The sequence below is a fragment of the Corythoichthys intestinalis genome, chromosome 8 (assembly GCF_030265065.1).
Source record: "Corythoichthys intestinalis isolate RoL2023-P3 chromosome 8, ASM3026506v1, whole genome shotgun sequence".
Taxonomy (NCBI): Eukaryota; Metazoa; Chordata; class Actinopteri; order Syngnathiformes; family Syngnathidae; genus Corythoichthys; species Corythoichthys intestinalis.
In genome coordinates this window covers 36,985,443-37,006,002 of record NC_080402.1, presented here as the reverse complement: position 1 = coordinate 37,006,002, position 20,560 = coordinate 36,985,443, and the positions used below count along the sequence as shown (strand labels likewise).

Genomic DNA, 20,560 nt, shown 5'->3' with positions numbered 1-20,560 from the left:
TGCGTTCAGAGATGCTCTTCTGCCTACCTTGGTTGTAACGGGTGGTTATTTGAGTCACTGTTGCCTTTCTGTCAGCTCGAACCAGTCTGGCCATTCTCCTCTGACCTCTGACATAAACAAGGCATTTCCGCCCACAGGACTGCCGCTCACTGGATATTTTTTCTTTTCCGGACCATTCTCTGTAAACCCTAGAGATGGTTGTGCGTGAAAATCCCTGTAGATCAGCAGTTTCTGAAATACTCAGACCAGCCCTTCTGGCACCAACAACCATGCCACGTCCCCATACTGATGCTCGGTTTGAACTGCAGGAGATTGTCTTAAACCATGTCTACATGCCTAAATGCACTGAGTTGCCGCCATGTGATTAGCTGATTAGAAATTAAGTGTTAACGAGCAGTTGGACAGGTCTACCTAATAAAGTGGCAGGTGAGTGTATATCTCAATGTTAATTTTTTATCGTTCAGGCCGATTCCAAACAGAGCTATTCAAGTTACCTGATGAAAATTCTTCTAGTTTTAATATCTCAATATAATATTGGAATATATCCCAAACCCCACAAAAATTGCAATGATAGTTTTTTCCAATATCGTTCAGGCTTAAAGCGTATTGATTTTGTACTTCAAGTTATCTCCTTTGTTTTCTCCTTTCCAACTACTAATACCATTTCAAATGTGTGAGTCATCATTGTCTCACCTCAGGGATTGGATCAGACAACAAGGTGTAGAGCTTCTCATGTGCACTATCACGAACTCCGCACCAGCGGGCCGGGTCAAAGTTCTGCCAAATGCGACCCAGGCATATGGCTACCCATTGGCGGAGCAGTGGGTGGGGGTCCGAAAGCTGCTCCAGGCAGTTTGCTATTAGGTTACCCTGCAGACAGGCCTCCTGGTACGTGGAGGTTGGGGAGAGAGGATATAGAATGATTAGAGTGGAAGACCTTCACTGGCGGGTGAATCCTAATCAGCACACAGAATTCCAGGCGTGGACTCTTTCAACTCATTAGTCGGTAATTCCCCACTAACCTACAACCCCACACTATCTTGCAGACAAAAGGTTGATGAGCTTTGCACCAATAGCACTTATTCACTTGAACCTCGTGAAAACCCCTTTTTTTTCAGTGAACAAAAAGTTAATTGGTGCTCAGCAGTGTACGACTAAAAGTAAGAGAACAAAGATGGCCCACAATTCTTTAAAGAAGCATGAAGACTTCTTTCAATTGTCTGTTTCTTTCCTAAACTATTATGGATGCATAGCCCAGGTTGGATTAAATGGCCGCAGCTATAGCATTAATAATTACTTATCTGCATGCGTTATCCTTACATCATACAGTCTTTTTCTGATGATTGGTATTAGAAAAGCTGTTTTTTAGGTTCTCCTTCTCCGCAGAAAACATCATACCAAATTTTTACAATAGACAATTGGCTCAATTAGGTGTGCATTCTTTCCTTCAAGTAAAGCATTACGGTGTCACTTGACAAAAGAATGACCAAAGTTAAGAATAGCAAAATGTACCATTTTCTGATAATTTACCTCTACACTCATCTCATATTATTTGTGCAATGTTTAATCATGAGTCACCCCAGCTAAACCCTGAGACAGAATATTTAGCTGGGCGTTATCAGTGTCTTGTTGGCCAAGGCGACACTGCAGTTATGAGTATAGTTGTTGAATGTGAGAAGGATGAATAATGGAGCTATGGAGCAGGCACAGAGACTTGCTGTTATGCTGGAGATCATCTATTATTTAAATGCCTTGGAGAGAGGTTAGGGCAGTGAGTACACAAGGAATACAGAGGAACATTGGCGTTCCTTAGCATGTTGTTCAAAGCCTCTGATTTGTCACATTTATACGAGGAGTTCTAAAAGACAAGTTTTGCCAGTTGATAAAAGAATAAGTCGTCAGGGAGGATAACATTCCGAACTAGATAAAAAAAAGAAAGCAGAAGATGGATGGCGGAGAGGTTTAATGTTGGAAATTTGTAACCTAATTTTGGGCTTTTCAGTGCTTTGTGGAAAGGAAGAATACCAGAATGTTCTTCTTATTTGTCATCTCCAAGGACTACACTAGATACAATGAGGAGCACTAGATAAGAGTGAGGAGCAGAAGTATTTGCAACCCTTATGATTTTGCAAGTTCAGCCATTTAAAAAATAGCTAGAGGTCTGAAATTTCAATCGTAGATGCATTTCCACTCATAAAGACATAATCTAAAAAAATTCCAGAAATCACATTGTATGATTTTTAAAAAACAATTTATTTGTAATTTACTGGAGTTAAGTATTTGTACCCCTGTGAAAATCAATGCTAATATTTAGTGCAGGAGCCTCTGTTTGCAATTACAGAGGTCAGACGCTTTCTGTAGTTCTTCACCAGGTTTTCACATTGGAATACAGGGATTTTGGCCCATTCCTTCACGCAAATCTTCTCTAGATCTGTCAGGTTGGGTCTGTCGTTGAGAAACGCGAAGTTTCAGTTCCATCCAAAGATTTTCAATTGGCTTGAGGTCTGGAGACTGGCTAGGCCACTCCAGAACCTTGATATGCTTTTTAAGCAGCCACTCCTTGGTCAGCTTGGCTGTGTGCTTATGACTTATTTTCAAGTCTCTGACTGAGGGAAGGAGGTTTATGGCTCAAAATCTGAAGATGCATTTCACCATTCATCCTCTGCTTTATACAGTACAGTCATCCTGTCCCCTTTGCAGTAAAGCAGTCCCAAAGCATGAGGTTTCCACCCCCATACTTCACAGTGGGGATGGTGTTCTTGGAATTGTATTCATCCTTCTTTTTCCTCCACAGACGACGAGTAAAGTTTGCACCAAAAGTTCTACTTTGGTCTCATCTGACCATCTAGCTTTCTCCCATCTCTGCATCATTCAGATGGTCCATGGCAAACTTCAGACAGGCCTTCACATGTACTGGCTTCAACAGGGGAACCTTCTGAGCAATGCATGATTTTAAGCCATTGCACCGTAGTGTTCTACTGACAGTAGCCTTTAAAACTGTGCATCCAGGTCTCTTCAGGTCATTGAAGAGCTCCTGCCATGTAGTTCTAGGCTGAGCCCTAACTTTTCTCATCATGAGTGATGCCCCATGAGTAGAGATTTTACATGGAGCCCCAGTCCAAGGTACTGTAGATTATCAGGCATGTTTAGCCTTTTCCATTTACTAACAATTGCCGCAACTGTTCATTTATTCTCACCAAGCTGCATTCCAATTGTCCCAAAGGTTTTTCCAGCTTTGTGGAGCTCAACAATTTTTTTCTCTTGTGTTTTCGAAAGCCCTCTGGTCTTGCCCAAAGGATTATGACTGACTGTAGGGTGCACAGGTGACAATAATGGGTTCAAACGGGTGGTGGGTGGGTGGTTGGTTACTCATGGGGTAAAGGTGGACTTTTTTAAAGGTAGACTGACAACTCTTTGAGTGTCATAATTATTGCTGATTCTCAGGGGTACAAATACTTATGAACCCCAGTAAATTACAAAAAAAATATTATTATTTTTTTTTTAAATCATACAATGTGATTATTGGATTTTTTCTTAATTATGTCTCTATGAGTGGAAATGCATCTATGATTGGAATTTCAGACCTCTACCTCTTTTCTAAGTGGGTTAACTTGCAAAATCACAAGGGGTGCAAATACTTCTGCTCCTCACTGTATCTGGATAATACGTTGGCTGCTCTCAATAGATTTTCACGAGTTGATGGCACATATTGATTGATTGAATATTAAAAAAGCCAATGCAGTCATATGGAATATTCACCCGACAACATTCAGTAAGCATAATTGGCTTTTCTACAAAAAATAAGTACTTACCTGATGCTGGTCATAACAAGTTAGATGGCCCGACTATGTTTTCAATTTGGTAGCCCAGTTTGTAATTGCGTCAAGAAGGTGACATTATTACAATCAAGCAGGATTACATTATGAATTCTTACCTGTCCTGTACTATAGCTGTTCACAATAACAGCCAATATGAAGACAGCCATGGTTCGATGTTCAGCCTATTAAGTAAAAAACAAACAGTATATATTGATAATATATGCATTGTTCTGAATAAAATTGAATTGGTGGTGAGTTAAAAAAAAAAAAGAACTTTATTGTTTAAGACTATCGCCATTAATTGTCCATTATTAGTGATGATGAAAATACTCACTGGCATGTAGCTGTCAGCCAACACAGAGAGGAAGTACTTGTGACCGTTGTCTTTGACCAGGTCAGCCTGACAAGACTTCAAATGGTTGAGAAGGAAAAGCAGAATGGAGAAAGTTAAGCTTTTGTAAAATTAAAACTTTATGAAGCAATTTGCAGTGTACCGTGGGGAACCAGTTGCAGCTTGATGAAGTGTAAAGCAATGACTTTAATCCAGCCAAGACCAAAACATTAAAAAAATAAAAAAATTTAAAAAAGCAATCCTCCTCCCTCATTTACAGAAGAGCAAGCACCCTTTAGGATGGAAGGACAGCTCTGTGTGACCAACAAATATGTGTGTATTTATTAAATTACTGACAATTTGTCATTATCAAAAGTAATTCACCGACAGCTCGAAATGAAAAACCTGAAAAAACTAAGCAGCCACCGGCCACAGTTGGTAAGCTGTTGGAAGTCCGATATTCCTTCATTTAGTGGGGTTGTGTTCTTCGACAATTATGTGAATGTCATGCGAAAAATTTGGTTTGTCCAATTCACTAACTTGTGCCAGTGTACTAACTGCTTACAACAAAGAAACTTTGACATAAAAGTACAGCTTTTGGACATGATTCAAGACAAGATTTTCACAGAATAATGTCTGCAAGTCTTAAAATTAGCTATGTTAAAAAAAATATGGCAAACAAAGAAAGACTGGCAATATACACAAAAACAATGTACTAATAAGGTTGTCAGCTAATCACAATTCCAACGGATGAAAAAGAGATATATAATAAAACTTGCGTCATGATAAAATAGATGGGTAAAACTATTGTGGCTACTCCAACACATAAAGGTTGTCTTTGCTCAAGTTTGTCACAATTACATAATTCAAGTATAAATATAAATACAAGTATAAATTGGTATAAGTATGGTATATATTTCCATATATATTTATAAAGTGCACAATCAATGAACATATACACTCACCGGCCACTTTATTAGGTACACCTGTGCAACTGCTCGTTAACACTTAATTTCTAATCAGCCAATCACGTGGCGGCAACTCAGTGCATTTAGGCATGTAGACATGGTTTAAGACAATCTCCTGCAGTTCAAACCGGGCATCAGTATGGGGAAGAAAGGTGATTTGAGTGACTTTGAACGTGGCATGGTTGTTGGTGCCAGAAGGGCTGGTCTGAGTATTTCAGAAACTGCTGACCTACTGGGATTTTCACGCACAACCATCTCTAGGGTTTACAGAGAATGGTTCGAAAAGGAAAAAAATATCCAGTGAGCGGTAGTTCTGTGGATGTCAGAGGAGAATGGCCAGACTGGTTCGAGCTGATAGAAAGGCAACTGTGACTCAAATAACCACCCTTTACAACCAAGGTAGGCAGAAGAGCATCGCTGAACGCACAGTACGTCGAACTTTGAGGCAGATGGGCTACAGCAGCAGAAGACCACGCCGGGTGCCACTCCTTTCAGCTAAAAACAGGAAACTGAGGCTACAATTTGCACAAGATCATCGAAATTGGACAATAGAAGATTGGAAAAACGTTGCCTGGTCTGATGAGTCTCGATTTCTGCTGCGACATTCGGATAGTAGGGTCAGAATTTGGCGTCAACAACATGAAAGCATGGATCCATCCTGCCTTGTATCAACAGTTCAGGCTGGTGGTGGTGGTGTAATGGTGTGAGGAATATTTTCTTGGCACTCTTTGGGCCCCTTGGTACCAATTGTGCATCGTTTGAACGCCACAGCCTACTTGAGTATTGTTGCTGACCATGTCCATCCCTTTATGACCACAATGTACCCAACTTCTGATGGCTACTTTCAGCAGGATAATGCGCCATGTCATAAAGCTGGAATCATCTCAGACTGGTTTCTTGAACATGGCAATGAGTTCAATGTACTCAAATGGCCTCCACAGTCACCAGATCTCAATCCAAGAGAGCATCTTTGGGATGTGGTGGAACGGGAGATTCGCATCATGGATGTGCAGCCGACAAATCTCCACCAACTGTGTGATGCCATCATGTCAATATGGACCAAACTCTCTGAGGAATGCTTCCAGCACCTTGTTGAATCTATTGCCATGAAGAATTGAGGCAGTTCTGAAGGCAAAAGGGGGTCCAACCTGTTACTAGCATGATGCAACTAATAAAGTGGCCGGTGAGTGTATACTTTATTACATAAGGCGCATTGGTGCATCAATATATTTCATTTGTAATTTTTTCTATCTTTTATCATTGTAGATATTAATTTATTATTGGTTTTGTTGTTTTATTTATGGGTTTGATGAATGTGTGTCTTGAAAACGTTTCTTGAGCTTTAAAATACAATCATACTCCAACAAAATAGGTTCGAGATCAGTAAGCACAACCAGAATTAATGCATAAAGTGAGCTGGATTATACGGCGCATTGGCAATTTTGGAAAAAAATGAAGGATTTTAAGTGTGTCTCATAGTCCAAAAAATATGACACTGAGATCAGTATTTCATTCTTGTTAGTACATTGGCATCTCATTTTCACATCATCCAAGCTAATAAAATATTATTGTATTCTTGTGATTATTCTCCAATTGTATAGAAATTTAAGCATTTTCTTGGTGAATTATGAACTAAACAATTAATACAGCCACTAATAAAGGTTTACCTGTAATCCATTTGGTTAAGCTAAAGACAACGTATAACCCTAACCCAATTAACAATTCCCAATAGACGTACGGGTGATACATATGTAAAATAAACGGCCATAGAGGTCATGCAGTTGAAGAAATAACCTACATGTTGAGTTCACAAGAAAAAAAGGGAGAAAAGTTCAGTAAAACAGCAAAGCACACTGCCAGATAAGACAGCGAAAGCAGCGCAAATCTCAATTCCATCTTAGACTTACAAGTATAAATACATAACTTACACTGTCCACAGCCAGGATTTTAGCCCAGATAAAAACAAGCAATGGCCGCAGTTCTCTGGCTGAGCTCTGAAGTAACTTCAGCACATATGGAAAGATCCCAACAGAGAGAGCCTGAAAAAACACAAACACTATCAAATATTGTGATTATGGCATAGAAAATTTTGCTGTAGGTATCATGTTGTAGGACAGTGGACCCAGTATTTGCTGTAATATGTCTGCTCACATAAGTCAGCGTAATTTGACAATAACACAAGAAAAGAAAATTGGCTGAAGAGTACAGTCAAGTACTAGATACTCAGCTGGGATAGTTTTCAAAATTGGTGGAGGATAAAATAGTGTGTGCTTGAGAGAATAAGGAGCCTGACACGCAAGAATGAGTGAAAAGCGACAGTGCTTATGATCTACTGCCGTTGTCATGTGCCTTATATAAACAGTATGATATTGTAACCTTAAAGACATTGTTTTTTTCTTGCGGTACAACTGCTGACTCTACAAACAATGCTGAACAGTCCACAAGATATATCCCGTAGGACACCAACGTAGATTATTGGAGAAAAAGTGTGAAACCTGTCTTTGCAAAGGGCAAAATGTTTTCACACCACCATAATGGTGGCTGGATAATTTCTGCTAGCCTGCTTCTCATTTCGCTGCCTGATAGCATGTTGTGATGACATCACAAATAGGCCAACTGAATTGAGAAATGTTTTACATCTATCTCAATAAAAATGCTCAAATCAAACCAGGCATGAATAGTTCTATAAAGTTAGTCTACTATATGTTTGAATCCAAAGAATTTTATTCCAAGTATTGATATAATTGATTAACTTTAAGAACAATGTTAGATATGTTGATGTTGTCCGAGCAGACAGATGCCTACTACTTCTACTGGAGTAGAACATGAATCGTAACAACCTTACAAATTACGTATAGGAAATTCAATAAATATTTTATACAGATAACGATGAATAACAATGGAAATCAGAAGACTGCAACATTAAAAAATAAATAAATAAATAAACTGGCCGTGAGAATGAATCGAGGGAGAATTTTTCTTCTTATGATTTTTTTTTTAGCCCTCATTGTGTTCTTGTGGATCCTTCGTGAGCAATGAAGAAATATATATTTTGTAGTCAGACAAAAACAAGGTTGACATTTTTGGACATAATTCCAAATGATAAGTGAAAAACCAAGATGTAGACCCCATCCCCATTTTTTTTGTGAGTGTTCAATGTACTGATTCAGATTTAGCATTGAAAATAGATACATATAAGACATGTTTTTTCACTTTCCCCCCCCAAAGTATAACAAAAAAAAAAAAATTAATTAGGGCTGTCAAACAATTAAAATTTTTAATCGAGTTAATTACAGCTTAAAAATTAATTAATCGTAATTAATCATAATTAATCGCAATTCAAACCATCTATAAAATATGCCATATTTTTCTGTATATTATTGTTGGAATGGAAAGACAAAAGATGGATATATACATTCAACATACGGTACATAAGTACTGTATTTGTTTATTATAACAATAAATCAACAAGATGGCATTAACATTATTAACATTCTCTTAAAGCGATCCATGGATAGAAAGACTTGTAGTTCTTAAAAGATAAATGTTAGTACAAGTTATAGAAATTTTAAAACCCCTCGAAATGTTTTCGTTTTGATAAAATTTGTAAAATTTTCAATCAAAAAATAAACTAGTAGCCCGCCATTGTTGATGTCAATAATTACACAATGCTCATGGGTGCTTAAGCCCATAAAATTAGTCACACCCAAGCGCCAGCAGAGGGCGACAAAACTCAGAAAAAACGCAAGTAACAAGTTGGCATTGCACTGTGCTGTCATTTTTATCTGTTTGAGCGGGGCATGTGCGTTAATTGTGTCAAATATTTTAACCTGATTAATTAAAAAAATTAATTACCGCCCGTTAACACGATAATTTTGACATCCCTAATATTAATATATACTAATAAATGGTTTTCAAGCACTTCAAATGTAATAATTATGAAATTAGGATATGTTTTAAACAGGTTACTGTCCCATCGAATTATTTTTGAACAAGAATAAAGTAGAAAGTGCTTGTCTTTATTAAATGCTTCATTGAATTAGTCCACATAAATCCGCAAAACCTGCTCACTTACACACAATGAGTTGCCACAGCAACTGTTTATCAAGTTAAACTATGATTGACGCATGCGGCGCTTTGATGTTTGGGTTTCTAAGCATCTCTGGCAAGATCAAACCTTAACGTCTGTCAATCATCGTTAACTTTAATAAGCAACTCCAGTGCACTTCCTGACAAAAGAAAATTAGCAGGAGGGAGAGAGTGACACTACGTGATCGGATCGGGAAAGCTCATCTGTATTTCTTTATTATTTAATTGAAAAAAAATCTGCGATGGACTGACGCCGCAAAGTATGAAGCGCGAAACAGCAAGGGATTACTGTACCAGTTAATGTTGTAATGTATTTCACTGAAGTGACAGACAAAAAAAAGATGAACACACCAGACTGACAGCCCAAGGTCCAAGGTCCAGAAAGCGTCCAAGAAGATCCAGAGCCCGAAGTCGATGCACTTGGCTCAGGAGAACCTAACAGAAAACAGATTTTTTGTGCTTTTTCCAGAACAACAGGACCAAGATGAAGGGTCGCAGGAGAACCATTGAGGTCAATACAGTGATGTCAAACAGATAATTAATCCACCAGTCTAACTACCATGCCCCGGGCCACATTTGTTGACTATGTACAGTGTTATGTTTAGGAGCCGAGTCCTCTTGAGTGACATTATTACTTGGCTACACAAATCTGTTCAAAATGTGTTAATAGAGGTAGTATGGACAACACTCAAACCAATCAAACTTTAAAATGTTTCTGTAAGATGCAGCATTAGGCATAGAGTGTAAATATTGTGTGTAGGAGTGAAGATTCCTGAGTGACTGTCCCACAGTGTGCGTGGGAACAAGCATATGGAGGACCATAGATACACACATGCACACGCGCATACACAGCCCACCCCAAAAAGATGTATTATTAGCATATAACGTGACATGAACCCAGTGAGCATGCAGGCAATATGTACAGTAGGAGAAGGTGTTGGTGTGAAATAAGGCCACAATAACCTTTTCTTCTCTTTCATCCTCAATTCAATTTTAAGTTTGATTTAGTTTCAAAGTGTAGTCTTACGAGAAATGTCAGACAGTGCAAACTATGCATAGATTAGCAGGTTTATGCAAAAACTAAAACATTATTTGCTATTTTCCTTTAGCTGGGCTAAAGGTACAATCCTTTCAGTAGCGCTACTATTTAAATTGTTGTCTTCACACACAGATATGAGAGATGTTGGTGGAAGGCATTCTCAAAATGCCCATTTCACAACACAGATCTGCCTGAGCTGTGGTCAACTACACATAATCCACCCGTGAGGTAGTGTTCACTCTCACCAACAAGGCACCTTCCGTAATCTTTCCAAGGCACATGCTTGCAGATTTTCTATGAAATCACAAACACCTACACTAAATTTATACACATTATTTTCGTTACAAATACAGCTATTTTTCTTTAAGTTATTTTTGCACCAAAGGTACCTGCATAGAACCTTCAAACCAAATCAATCAGAGTCCGAGTGTACTTCAGTCGTATTTAACTTTTAAACGTCTTATTTTAAGAACCCTTTGTTTTTAAACTTTCATTGGGGGAGGGGGGGATAAGAAATATGTGTATATTAATTACGTAGCTTGAAAAACAAATCTTAAAGCAGCCTCAAAAAGCTGAAGAGCTTTTCGGATTTTGGTGTAATTTCGTCAAAACAACCATGACATTTTTAATGCGTAACTGCGAGGATAATTTGCGTTTTTTCAGGTTTTGTGCACTCTGTTAATAGTCCCTTCCCAAACCCGGAAGTGTGACGTAAATTCCCAAATGCAACAGTAGACTATCCACAGCGGGCATGAATAGACAACCTGTCAGCTGTCTAATGACAGGTGAGCAACAACAACAAAAGCACAGGTCGCGATCAAGTAATAAGCGCATCAAATTGTCAGTAAGGGTCTACTTACGTTGTATCCTCCTAGACTAGCCTGTTAGGGCTCCCTGATTGCAGGCTGGAGGCCAGACGGGGGAACGATAACAGCTGCGACCTATGACAATCAGCCGCCTGCATAAGCCTGCTTGTTGTTGCTGCTTGTCGCCAGACCAACATTTTAGGCATACCCGTCAATCATGTCCAGCATTCAGGTATTTCTCATATTGTATCACATCCGGCTAATTTGACTTCTTGTTCCATCCCAGAATTCCCCGTGCCTGATCCCGAGCTGTACCGTCACCAGATTGATCGCCCGCCAACTTTTGACAGCTACGACCCGTCATGTACGTGCGCTGCTCCGAACCTCGTGCGAAATTAAATAAACATTGCATACTAGCAGTTATTCTCGTTGTCTGTAATGGGGTCCACTTCCCAGAGCACCCTAACATCGTCGCTCAAATGTTGTAAACAAAGACACGATCGAGTAACCGGGGAGAAGTACTTCCGCTTGACTCTCACAAAAGATGTCCAAATCCTTGCAAAAAAAGGAGCAACTCTTTTTGGAGCAACTCATAGAGTTTCGTGCCTTCGTGTGAGCTATTTGTCATTACACATCGAGATGGCATGACGAATCTCGCGAGCAAAACCCAGAAAATGTTTGCAATATATGCCGGGGATTTTGTGGTATTCGTATGGAGTGTTGGTGAGGTCTTGGGGAAATTACGTCATCAGGTAGCAGCTGGCAGCGAGGCGCGTCCCTCGTTGCTAAGGTGTTGCTATGGCAGTAACTCAAAAACTATGCGGTCAATTCCCAAGAAAATTTTGGTAATGTGAGTTTTGAGACAGCGAATGATGCATTAAGGCCAATTTAACCGGGTAAAACTCTCATCCGAAAACCTCTTCAGCTGCCCTTTAAAATGTTGCATAATATTGCATCTTAAAGGCTATTGCTGCATCCCATCCCCGCTTCCCTGTGTATTCGCTTTCATGTTCCAAACAGTTCTATCCAATCAGTGTGGCTTTTCTCTGAGCTTTTAACAAGTCCTGGCAGGACCGCTAACAGAGGGCTTAGTCAGCAGGAAATTACAATTCAACACGGACAGCAACACACTGCCACTGCGCTGTGATTTAATACAACACAACAGCTGTAGATGCCTGTGAGATGGGTGAGAGTAATCCAACAGTTGGATAAAGGTTCTAGGACTCTAATTAGGTATTTAAAATATGTAACAGCTATAGAAAACAAATATGACATTCTGGTCTTCTAACAGTCTTTGTTCCTGGAGTCCAATGAAGGAAATTAGCCTTCTAGTGTGGCTCTCATGAGTTGCTCAGGAGGGAGCTTTAAAGAGAGGTATAGCAATGGTGTAGAAAGAACTGCTGTTTTAGTAATTTTCTATTCAGTGGAGAACTCATGCTGATATACGAGTTCAATCAAAATGCAATCGTCATGAGCTAAAGAGGTTTCTTGTGCATAATGGAAGAATAAAGCCTGTTTAAACTAAATTCTTTCCAACGCTGACTTGGGCCTATCTGTTAAAGTGACGGCATGTGGGCAGCTGCACATTCCTCTTTGTTACTTATGGCATCAACCTTTTACTGCACTAAATATCAAACCCAAAAGCTCAGCAAACTTGGCAGCCTACTAAAACACAAAGAAAAACAGGAAATATTCCCATTTAATTGTATTTAAAGCTGCATTACGGTTTACTTACTAATAACTTTAAAATTCAATTTAGAATTTATAGTACCTACGGTCATATACCATACCATACCATACCATACCATACCATACCATACCATACCATACCATACCATACCATACCATACCATACCATACCATACCATACCATACCATACCATACCATACCATACCATACCCATACCCATACCCATACTCATACCCATACCCATACCCATACCCATACCCATACCATACCCATACCCATACCATACCATACACACTATATTCAAAAACACCAAAGTAGTGATATTCTTATCATTCAGCATGTTCAGCTGTTAAACTAGGAAAGGACTTGGGGCTGAGACAACATGATTGTACCTCTACTTTTTATTATTTATAGAATTATGAATCTAATAAAGAGCTTTGAAAGGATAGAAAAAGGCTCAGTATTGTTATGTGCATGTATCAAGAAGAGTACGAAACACTTTTGCTTTTAGAGACTGACAGATGCAAGCACACAAACTTTTTCCACACACAGATTTTTCCACGGGCAAAAATTTAACTCTTTCTAGTCTCTGTGTTTTACATGTTTTGAACTGAAGGTATAATTGTATGTGACTGTGTACCTGCAGTACAATCGGTAGTTGTTCAGGTGGATTCCGGTTCTCCACGCCCATTGTCAACCACACCTGAAATGCTGTCAGCTGTTCTGCAAAGAAAGGACTGTGCTGTGGAGCACACACAGACGGAAAGACAGACAGCCATGCATAAAGAGCCAGTTGGCCATCACAATTTTATAACAAGCCTGTCATATGAGGCAGGGACTGACAATGCACTGCAGTAATGACATAAATCCTGCTCTATCATGATCACCTTCCCCCTATCTCACTCGCTGCTGCCATGGCAATGTGCCTGACTGATTAGTTGCTGGAGGGGTTTTGATCACGCCAAGTGCTAATACTGCGGCAGGAATTACGACAGTTAACGACTGTTGATGGATGTCGAGAAGAAAGTATCAATGCCTCTCGGCAGGAAGGCTAAATTGATTTGTGCATAATCAACTCTTAATAAGTCCCTACATAAGAAAGGCGTGCACTATATTAGTGTAGATATTGAGTTTCCATTTATGTATGTTGTGCCAAATTTTAGTTTATTGCCGATAGGGGCTCTATTCCTACCCTCACCTATGGTCAGGAATTCTCCGTAATCACCAAACGAACAAAATCCCTGATTCAAGCGTCAGAAATGAATTTCATTTGCAGGTTGTCAGGGCTGTCCCTTAGAGTTATTGTGAGAAGCATGATCATTCGGGAAGGGCTAGGAGTAGAGCCGCTGCTCCTCTGCACTTAGAGCAGCCAGAAGAGTTGGGTTGGGCACATGAGATGAGGTGTTACAGGCATGTCCCACTGGGAGGAGGCCTGGGGATGACCGGGAACGCGTCAGGAACCCCGTAGACATGCTGGACAAATTCACTAGGAAGAGGGAAGTTTTGACTTCTCTGCTGAAGCTACTTCCCCCACGACCCTCTCAGATAAAGCAGAAGAAGATGGATTGATGATGGATAACAATAATGCTAAATGCAAAAATAAAGGCTCTGGTTGATGTTTTGATGCTGTCACAATTCTAACCACATTGGGTTAATAGGTAAAACAGAGTTGAAAACTGAATCTCTTCAAGCGATGATAAGGACAGAGAAAGGCAAAAGACTCTTTATTAGTCCTCAGAGGCTCAATTACAGTGCTGGAGAATGATTTCAATCCAAGCAGAAGGAAGAATGAGGATGTAAAAGCTGTTCCCATGAGAGTGATGAATATGATTCTCTCCTACAGGTGGAGGACAGGAAAGGACCAGATCAAAATGCCTCTATTTAGAAAACTAAATCACCCCAAATACCCTTTTTTTAAGTCGATCGCAAAGCAACTGAAATTTTACACCTTTGTGAAATGAGTATATTTTAAGGGGTCAGTGGGATGTACTGTATTTCTCCACTCTAATTTTTCTGAATGTATTATCATTTATCCTTAATGTAATTATTGTTTAATTAAATCAGACAAGCAAAAAACCAAAGACCATGAAGGTGTTACTTTTTTTTTTTACCCCTGCTAGTGATACTTATAGGATCACTCAAAATATACAGCAACAGTTTTATGTGTGTCACATGAAATGTGTGCCATTAAATCATGTTTATTTTATTTTTTCGACTAGCTAAAAATGTTTCTTGAGAGACTTAAGCATAACGAGACGAATGCCAGTTTTCGTCTGACGATACGGAAATGCGATATACATTCTGTCATACTGTATGTTCACAATGTGTGACATTTTCTTATTGTACATGTCGTGCAGTATGTCAGCCGGCATCTTAACAGTGTTTGGGTCGTGCCACTCATGTGACATCTGCACCGCCTCTCTCTGACTCCCCTCACTGCTGTTTATTAAGCAAAGCTGCTCTCCAGTCTTCCTTATTTTGAAACACATGGTAAGATTTGTTTTCGTATCTTGACAGGAGTGAATATGCAATGTTCCTTTAGCCCAAGGGTGGCCAACCCTGGTCCTCGAGAGCCACAATCCAGCTTGTTTTCCATGTCTCGCTCCTCTAACTCACCTGAATCAAATGATCAGCTCATCAGCAAGCTCTGCAGTTGCCTGATAACAATCCTGATAATTTGATTCAGGTGTGTTTGAGGAGGGATATATGGAAAACAAGCTGGATTGCAGCTCTTGAGGACCATGGTTGGCCACCCTTTTTAGCCTTTAAAGGTCTGTGCTGAGTGATTATCACGCACTAATGGGGTCGTAGCGATAGCATAGCATTTGCAATAGCAATAGCATTTAGCGCTTTTTTTCTTTTTTTTGTCTAAATACATTTCTTAGCATCCAGTTGGGTATAATCAGTTGAAAACAATGTAGTGTTTTTCTGCTGAGTGTGTATTATCATCACGAAGTTGACGTTGCCCTTGTAGACGCTACAATATGTGCTCATCTGTCTATATTTTTTTTGGACTAAAACTTGAATTTTACAAACGAAAACATTGTGAGTAAGCGTTGACAAAAACCAGACGAAATTTATCTGAGTTTTTGTCACCTAACACGAGACGAAGATAACATATTTTGAAATGACTACAATATGACTAATAAGTATTTTCATCTAAAAGACTAAGATGAAAATTAAAAGGGCTGCCACAAACAACCCTGAATTAAATTTTGGTAGCCATTGAAAGAAAATGTGGACTGTTCTCCCCCATTTGATTTAGCCTTCACCATGTAACACACGTTACTACACGTAAAGGGTCAGATTCAGCAGCGTTGTTTGGTGTAAAGGTGTGCTGTTTCACTTATGCTTTTTAGATACACTTACCCTGAATGCAGTACCCTCCTCAATGATGGTTGGCAACTGAGACAGGCAGATATCCACGGCCAGATCCCATGCTTGCCTGTTGTAAGGTGACACATAACACTTCAATTTAGCATTTTCTCCTTTCACATGCTTGTAATTGTATCCTTTATATTGCCAGCCTGGGGACCGAATGAGGGCAGGAAGGAGTCTTTAATCCTCTCCTACACCCCAGCACTCCCTCATGGTCATCATAACTAATTCATATGGTTATGCAACACAACTTGGACCACTACAGCGGCTTTTCTGTTCAGGCCGTCTCCCTCTCTTTTTCACGTTCCTGTGACTGCTGCAAACAGCGCGAAGCCACAAAGGAGATTTTTCCTCATAATTAGTGACTGTTGGAGTCAATTTATTGATGCTGACCACTGCGCTGTATGATGACACTCAACAACTGGGGGAGGTGTCAAGAAAATCTCGATTTGAATGGCTTTTCCCCCCTCAGTAGTGCAATATACAGTCGTGGAGTTTAGTCCCATTATAACTGGTGCATCAGTTTAATGAGTCACAATGCACATACTGCAATATGCACAATGTACTGTAACTTAACACACATCATGTTAATTTAGATCGTTGGGAACACAATTCTACACAAAAATGGATATGATGACAAGATATTAAAATGTAGAAGTTAAAATGCAACAGATTACATCACCCAAGCAAATTCTGGGTTTGCTTAAATGCTGAGAGCTGATATACGATGTGACAGCGCAGCTTGATTGAACAGCCAACCCGACCGTTATTTCTTCCAGTGCTGCAATGATTAATTGAGTAACTCGAATAATTTGATTAGAAAAAAGCTTCAAATTAAATTTTGCTGCTTCGGTGATTCATTTAATTAGAGTTGGCGTTGTAATGGTTTGTTTTGAAAGTGTTTGCATTTAGTTTTATTAATTTGAGTGGTTACACTGCCCTGTAGTGGCAACATCGAATATGAAACTTGTCTAACATGGCGGAATCCAGCTGCTCCATGTTAAGACCAACATATGGTGTGTTTTTGTTTGAGCTCATATGTTTGTATGTATTCGTTATTTAGTTTAAAAGTATATTTAGCATTATTTTTTTAGGGAATATGTGTTTGAACGATTTGCTGAGAGCATTGTAAAAAACATTTTTTTTTAGAAAATAGAATTTAGTAGCATTTAAGCTAGAAGACCTTTGCTATGCATGTTAGCCAGTTGTTCTTTTGTTGTACTTAGAGCCTCATCTATTAATTTTTTTATACAGTTTGAGCCTAAGCTCAGGTATTTACATTTAAAAATGTATTGCTCTTGTGAAATGAAAGTGCGGTTCTACACACAGTGATCCGTCGCTACTTCGCGCTTCAAACTTTCCTCTTTAGCACGGGACTTCTTTTTTCTTCTTTCTTTCAGAAAGAAAGCTGACCAATACGCGGGGTCTGAAAGGCAAATTGCTGTTGGATTATCTTTAAATACCCACTACTTTTTGAGCAGAATTCTAGCTTTGTATAGGCTAATGTTCCTTTTGTTGAAAGCACAAAAGTGTGTAATAAACAACTAGCACATTTATATTTTGCATTTTTTTTCTTACTGTACCGAAAATGAACTGAACCACGACCTCAAAACCGAGGTACGTACCGATTTTTGTGTACCGTTACACCCCTAATATATATATGTGTGTGTGTGTGTGTGTATATATATATATATATATATATATATATATATATATACATTTATACATACTTTTTTTTTATTATTATAATTTGGGGAGAAAAAGTGAAAAAACATGTCTTATACTGTATATGTATCCCCTGCTAAATATATGTATCCCCAATGCTAAATCAGAATAAATACATTGAGCACACACACTTCTCGCGGCAGGTTCTGCTCTCCATTAACCGTGAAAAACGAGGGATCACTGTAGTTTGAAAAAACACTCAGGAATTTTATTTTGTATTCACATTTCATGCCCTTTTAAAAGTGGAATCATAGCAAGCCAAAATGAATATTGTTCCAAGTATAAACACTTGTTTCTTTGTTTTACATCTCCTAAAATAAAATAAAAAAAGTTTGTAATCCGATTATTTGAACCAACTAATTGATAGCTTTTTTGATAGATTAATTTAAATAATCGATAGCTGCAGCCCTAATTTTCTGATGATGATAATCTGATAATGTTGATCATGTGTAAATAAATTATTTTTGCCATTAAATTGACATTTTCATTGATGTTTTAAAGAAGGAAGCCACTATCCAGACGACTGTCACTAAAACAAACATGTTGGTGTCAATGCAATTGTTATGTGAACAAACTTGTTGTAACAAAATAAAATCCACACTTCTTACATGTCTTTTTGAAGTAATCTGAAACATTCAAGTGCTATTTTATTTTTATTTTTGAGGTGAGGGGACGTGCTAAGCAGAAAGAAAATCTAAAATATTTGTGTTTTCTGTTTTGAGTGTGGTCATGGAACTAATCCCAAAGCACCACTGTATACTGGTGCTGCGTCACCAGTAGGTGGATGGCGAGATAGTGTAAAGCGCTTTGAGCGCCTTGAAAGGTGGAAAAGCGCTATATAAGTATAACACCATTTACCATTACAGTATATACAATGTAATATGGAATAAAACCGTGACGAAAAAAGCAAGAATAGAGTTTGAATATATATATAAAGAGATCTCCATCTTGCCCGGAGTAAGGGTGAAAACAAAGAAATGAAGTAGGGCCAGATCAACAAAGAAACGCTCACGTTGAGGAGGATGCAGCTCTACACTTAGGACGACAGTATAAACTCAGGTAATGGCTGCCAATATCAATGAGTTACTCATCACCAAAATCTGTCAGTGAGTGCTTGTGCGTGTGCTTTGCATGTGAAGTGGGGACAGCAGTCAACAGAAAAGTGTAAAGGAGCAGTTGGTGGCTGACTAAGCACTTGTCGCCGTTGCCTGCAGAGTGGTGCAGTAACACACACTCCCACATTTGTACACACTCCCACACTGAAACTGTCCACAGGGGAGTAATCAGCCCCGTATTTTTTGTTCTATCCAGTTCAGCACCATTTGAATAACAACTGCTGCATGTATGCAGGCACAGTCATCGTGCCTGTAACCCATAAATTGTATAAACGCCTCCTTTTACTGTCCTTGCACTCTAGCATTCCTGATCTCACTTTTATTATTCAAGTGGCCTTTTATCTGCGGGGCATTTACATTTTTTTAATCATTCTTTCAATCTTATTTTCTAAACAGTCTTATCATTTTTCTGTGCTTCTAAATTCAGCATGTGCCGCAGTGAAGTAAAGCTTACAAGTATTGTTGCCATAAACCTAGTAATAAACAAAGGTTATATAGACTTGTAAGGCAGAAGTAAATGTATTAACTACCGCAATATAGACTTATAGGCCAGATGTAAAAATATTAACTACTGAAAGAGCAAGATTCTTTACAATAAGAGATGCCATAACAACAATCTGCCTCACAAGGCAGAACACATTAGAAGGTGTTCAACAAGAAATTTGAGTGGGAGGTTGCAGGGATGCATTTAGAGGAGACAATAAAAAAGAATGAGAACTGTTTGTGCAAAGGCATGAAGTTATGAAGATGGTGATTCCTAAACAGTGTGTTGGAGACATTGAAGTGAAGGATATCGATGTGCTCGGCCTTAGAAACATTAACCCTTTTTTCAGTTTATTAAAATCAGGTTTGCTTTTCCTTTGCTCTATTTGTTTGAAGAGTTCTTTAAGGTATCAAAAATGCTTTATTATTCACTAAAAAACCATTTTTGTTGGTAATTGTGTGGATCCATCTTTTAAATTTATTGGTTACTGATTTGATGACTTTCCCCTTTTCCCAGTCTACACATGTTGTTGTTGTTCTGCAGTGATCTGTTATGGCTGATAATCTTTAATATCTTAGGCTGTTCATTCTTGTGTTGTGATAAGTGCTCCTGGTCAACAGCCTAAACTGCAGTGTCGTTTTCATCAACGATGACGATAACGAAAAGTATTTCGTCAACAAACAATTTTTTCATGACAATGACGTCACGATGACACGTTGAAAACATGTTTTGGGAGACTAAAACATAATGTGATGGATGCCAGTTGTCGTCATATATTCACAATGCGTATTATTTTCTTAATGTATTTGTAGTTAGAACGCATTTAGCAGTGTTTGGTGGTGTCACTCATGTGACGTGCTGCGCCTCAGCCCCCCCACACATATGTTTACTCACAGGGGGAGTAAGCCTGTGCTTATTTTGTGAAACTTGTAATGTGCTGCTTGGTAAGTTTTGCTTTTTTATCTTGGCTAGATATGCCATGTTTCTTTAGTCTTTAAAGGTATGTGCTGAGTGATCATCACACACTAAACTTTGTGGCGTTAGCATAGTTTTCGCGTTAGCATTAGCATTTAGCAAAGTGACTCTGTCTTCTTAAACGCTTGGAAAGCATTTTACA

At 38.8% G+C, this 20,560-nt stretch overlaps 1 protein-coding gene and 1 long non-coding RNA gene across 3 annotated transcripts in view; one reads left to right on the top strand and one right to left on the bottom strand.

Annotated features, from left to right (window-relative positions):
• Positions 1-20,560, bottom strand: part of rptor (regulatory associated protein of MTOR, complex 1) — a 237,804-nt gene that overhangs the window by 119,019 nt on the left and 98,225 nt on the right. For both annotated transcript variants that reach the window (XM_057844749.1, XM_057844750.1), the window contains exons 11-17: positions 16,111-16,186; positions 13,382-13,483; positions 9,558-9,641; positions 7,046-7,156; positions 4,153-4,227; positions 3,935-4,000; positions 694-885 (exon numbers count right to left, since the gene is read on the bottom strand). In XM_057844749.1, the coding sequence (XP_057700732.1) occupies positions 694-885; positions 3,935-4,000; positions 4,153-4,227; positions 7,046-7,156; positions 9,558-9,641; positions 13,382-13,483; positions 16,111-16,186 (706 nt within the window). The remainder of the gene's footprint in view (positions 1-693; positions 886-3,934; positions 4,001-4,152; positions 4,228-7,045; positions 7,157-9,557; positions 9,642-13,381; positions 13,484-16,110; positions 16,187-20,560) is intronic.
• LOC130921100 (uncharacterized) lies at positions 12,059-17,772 on the top strand. The gene is made up of 4 exons (XR_009064284.1): positions 12,059-12,237; positions 15,099-15,231; positions 16,101-16,196; positions 16,268-17,772. It is a non-coding gene; the product is annotated as an uncharacterized LOC130921100 (long non-coding RNA).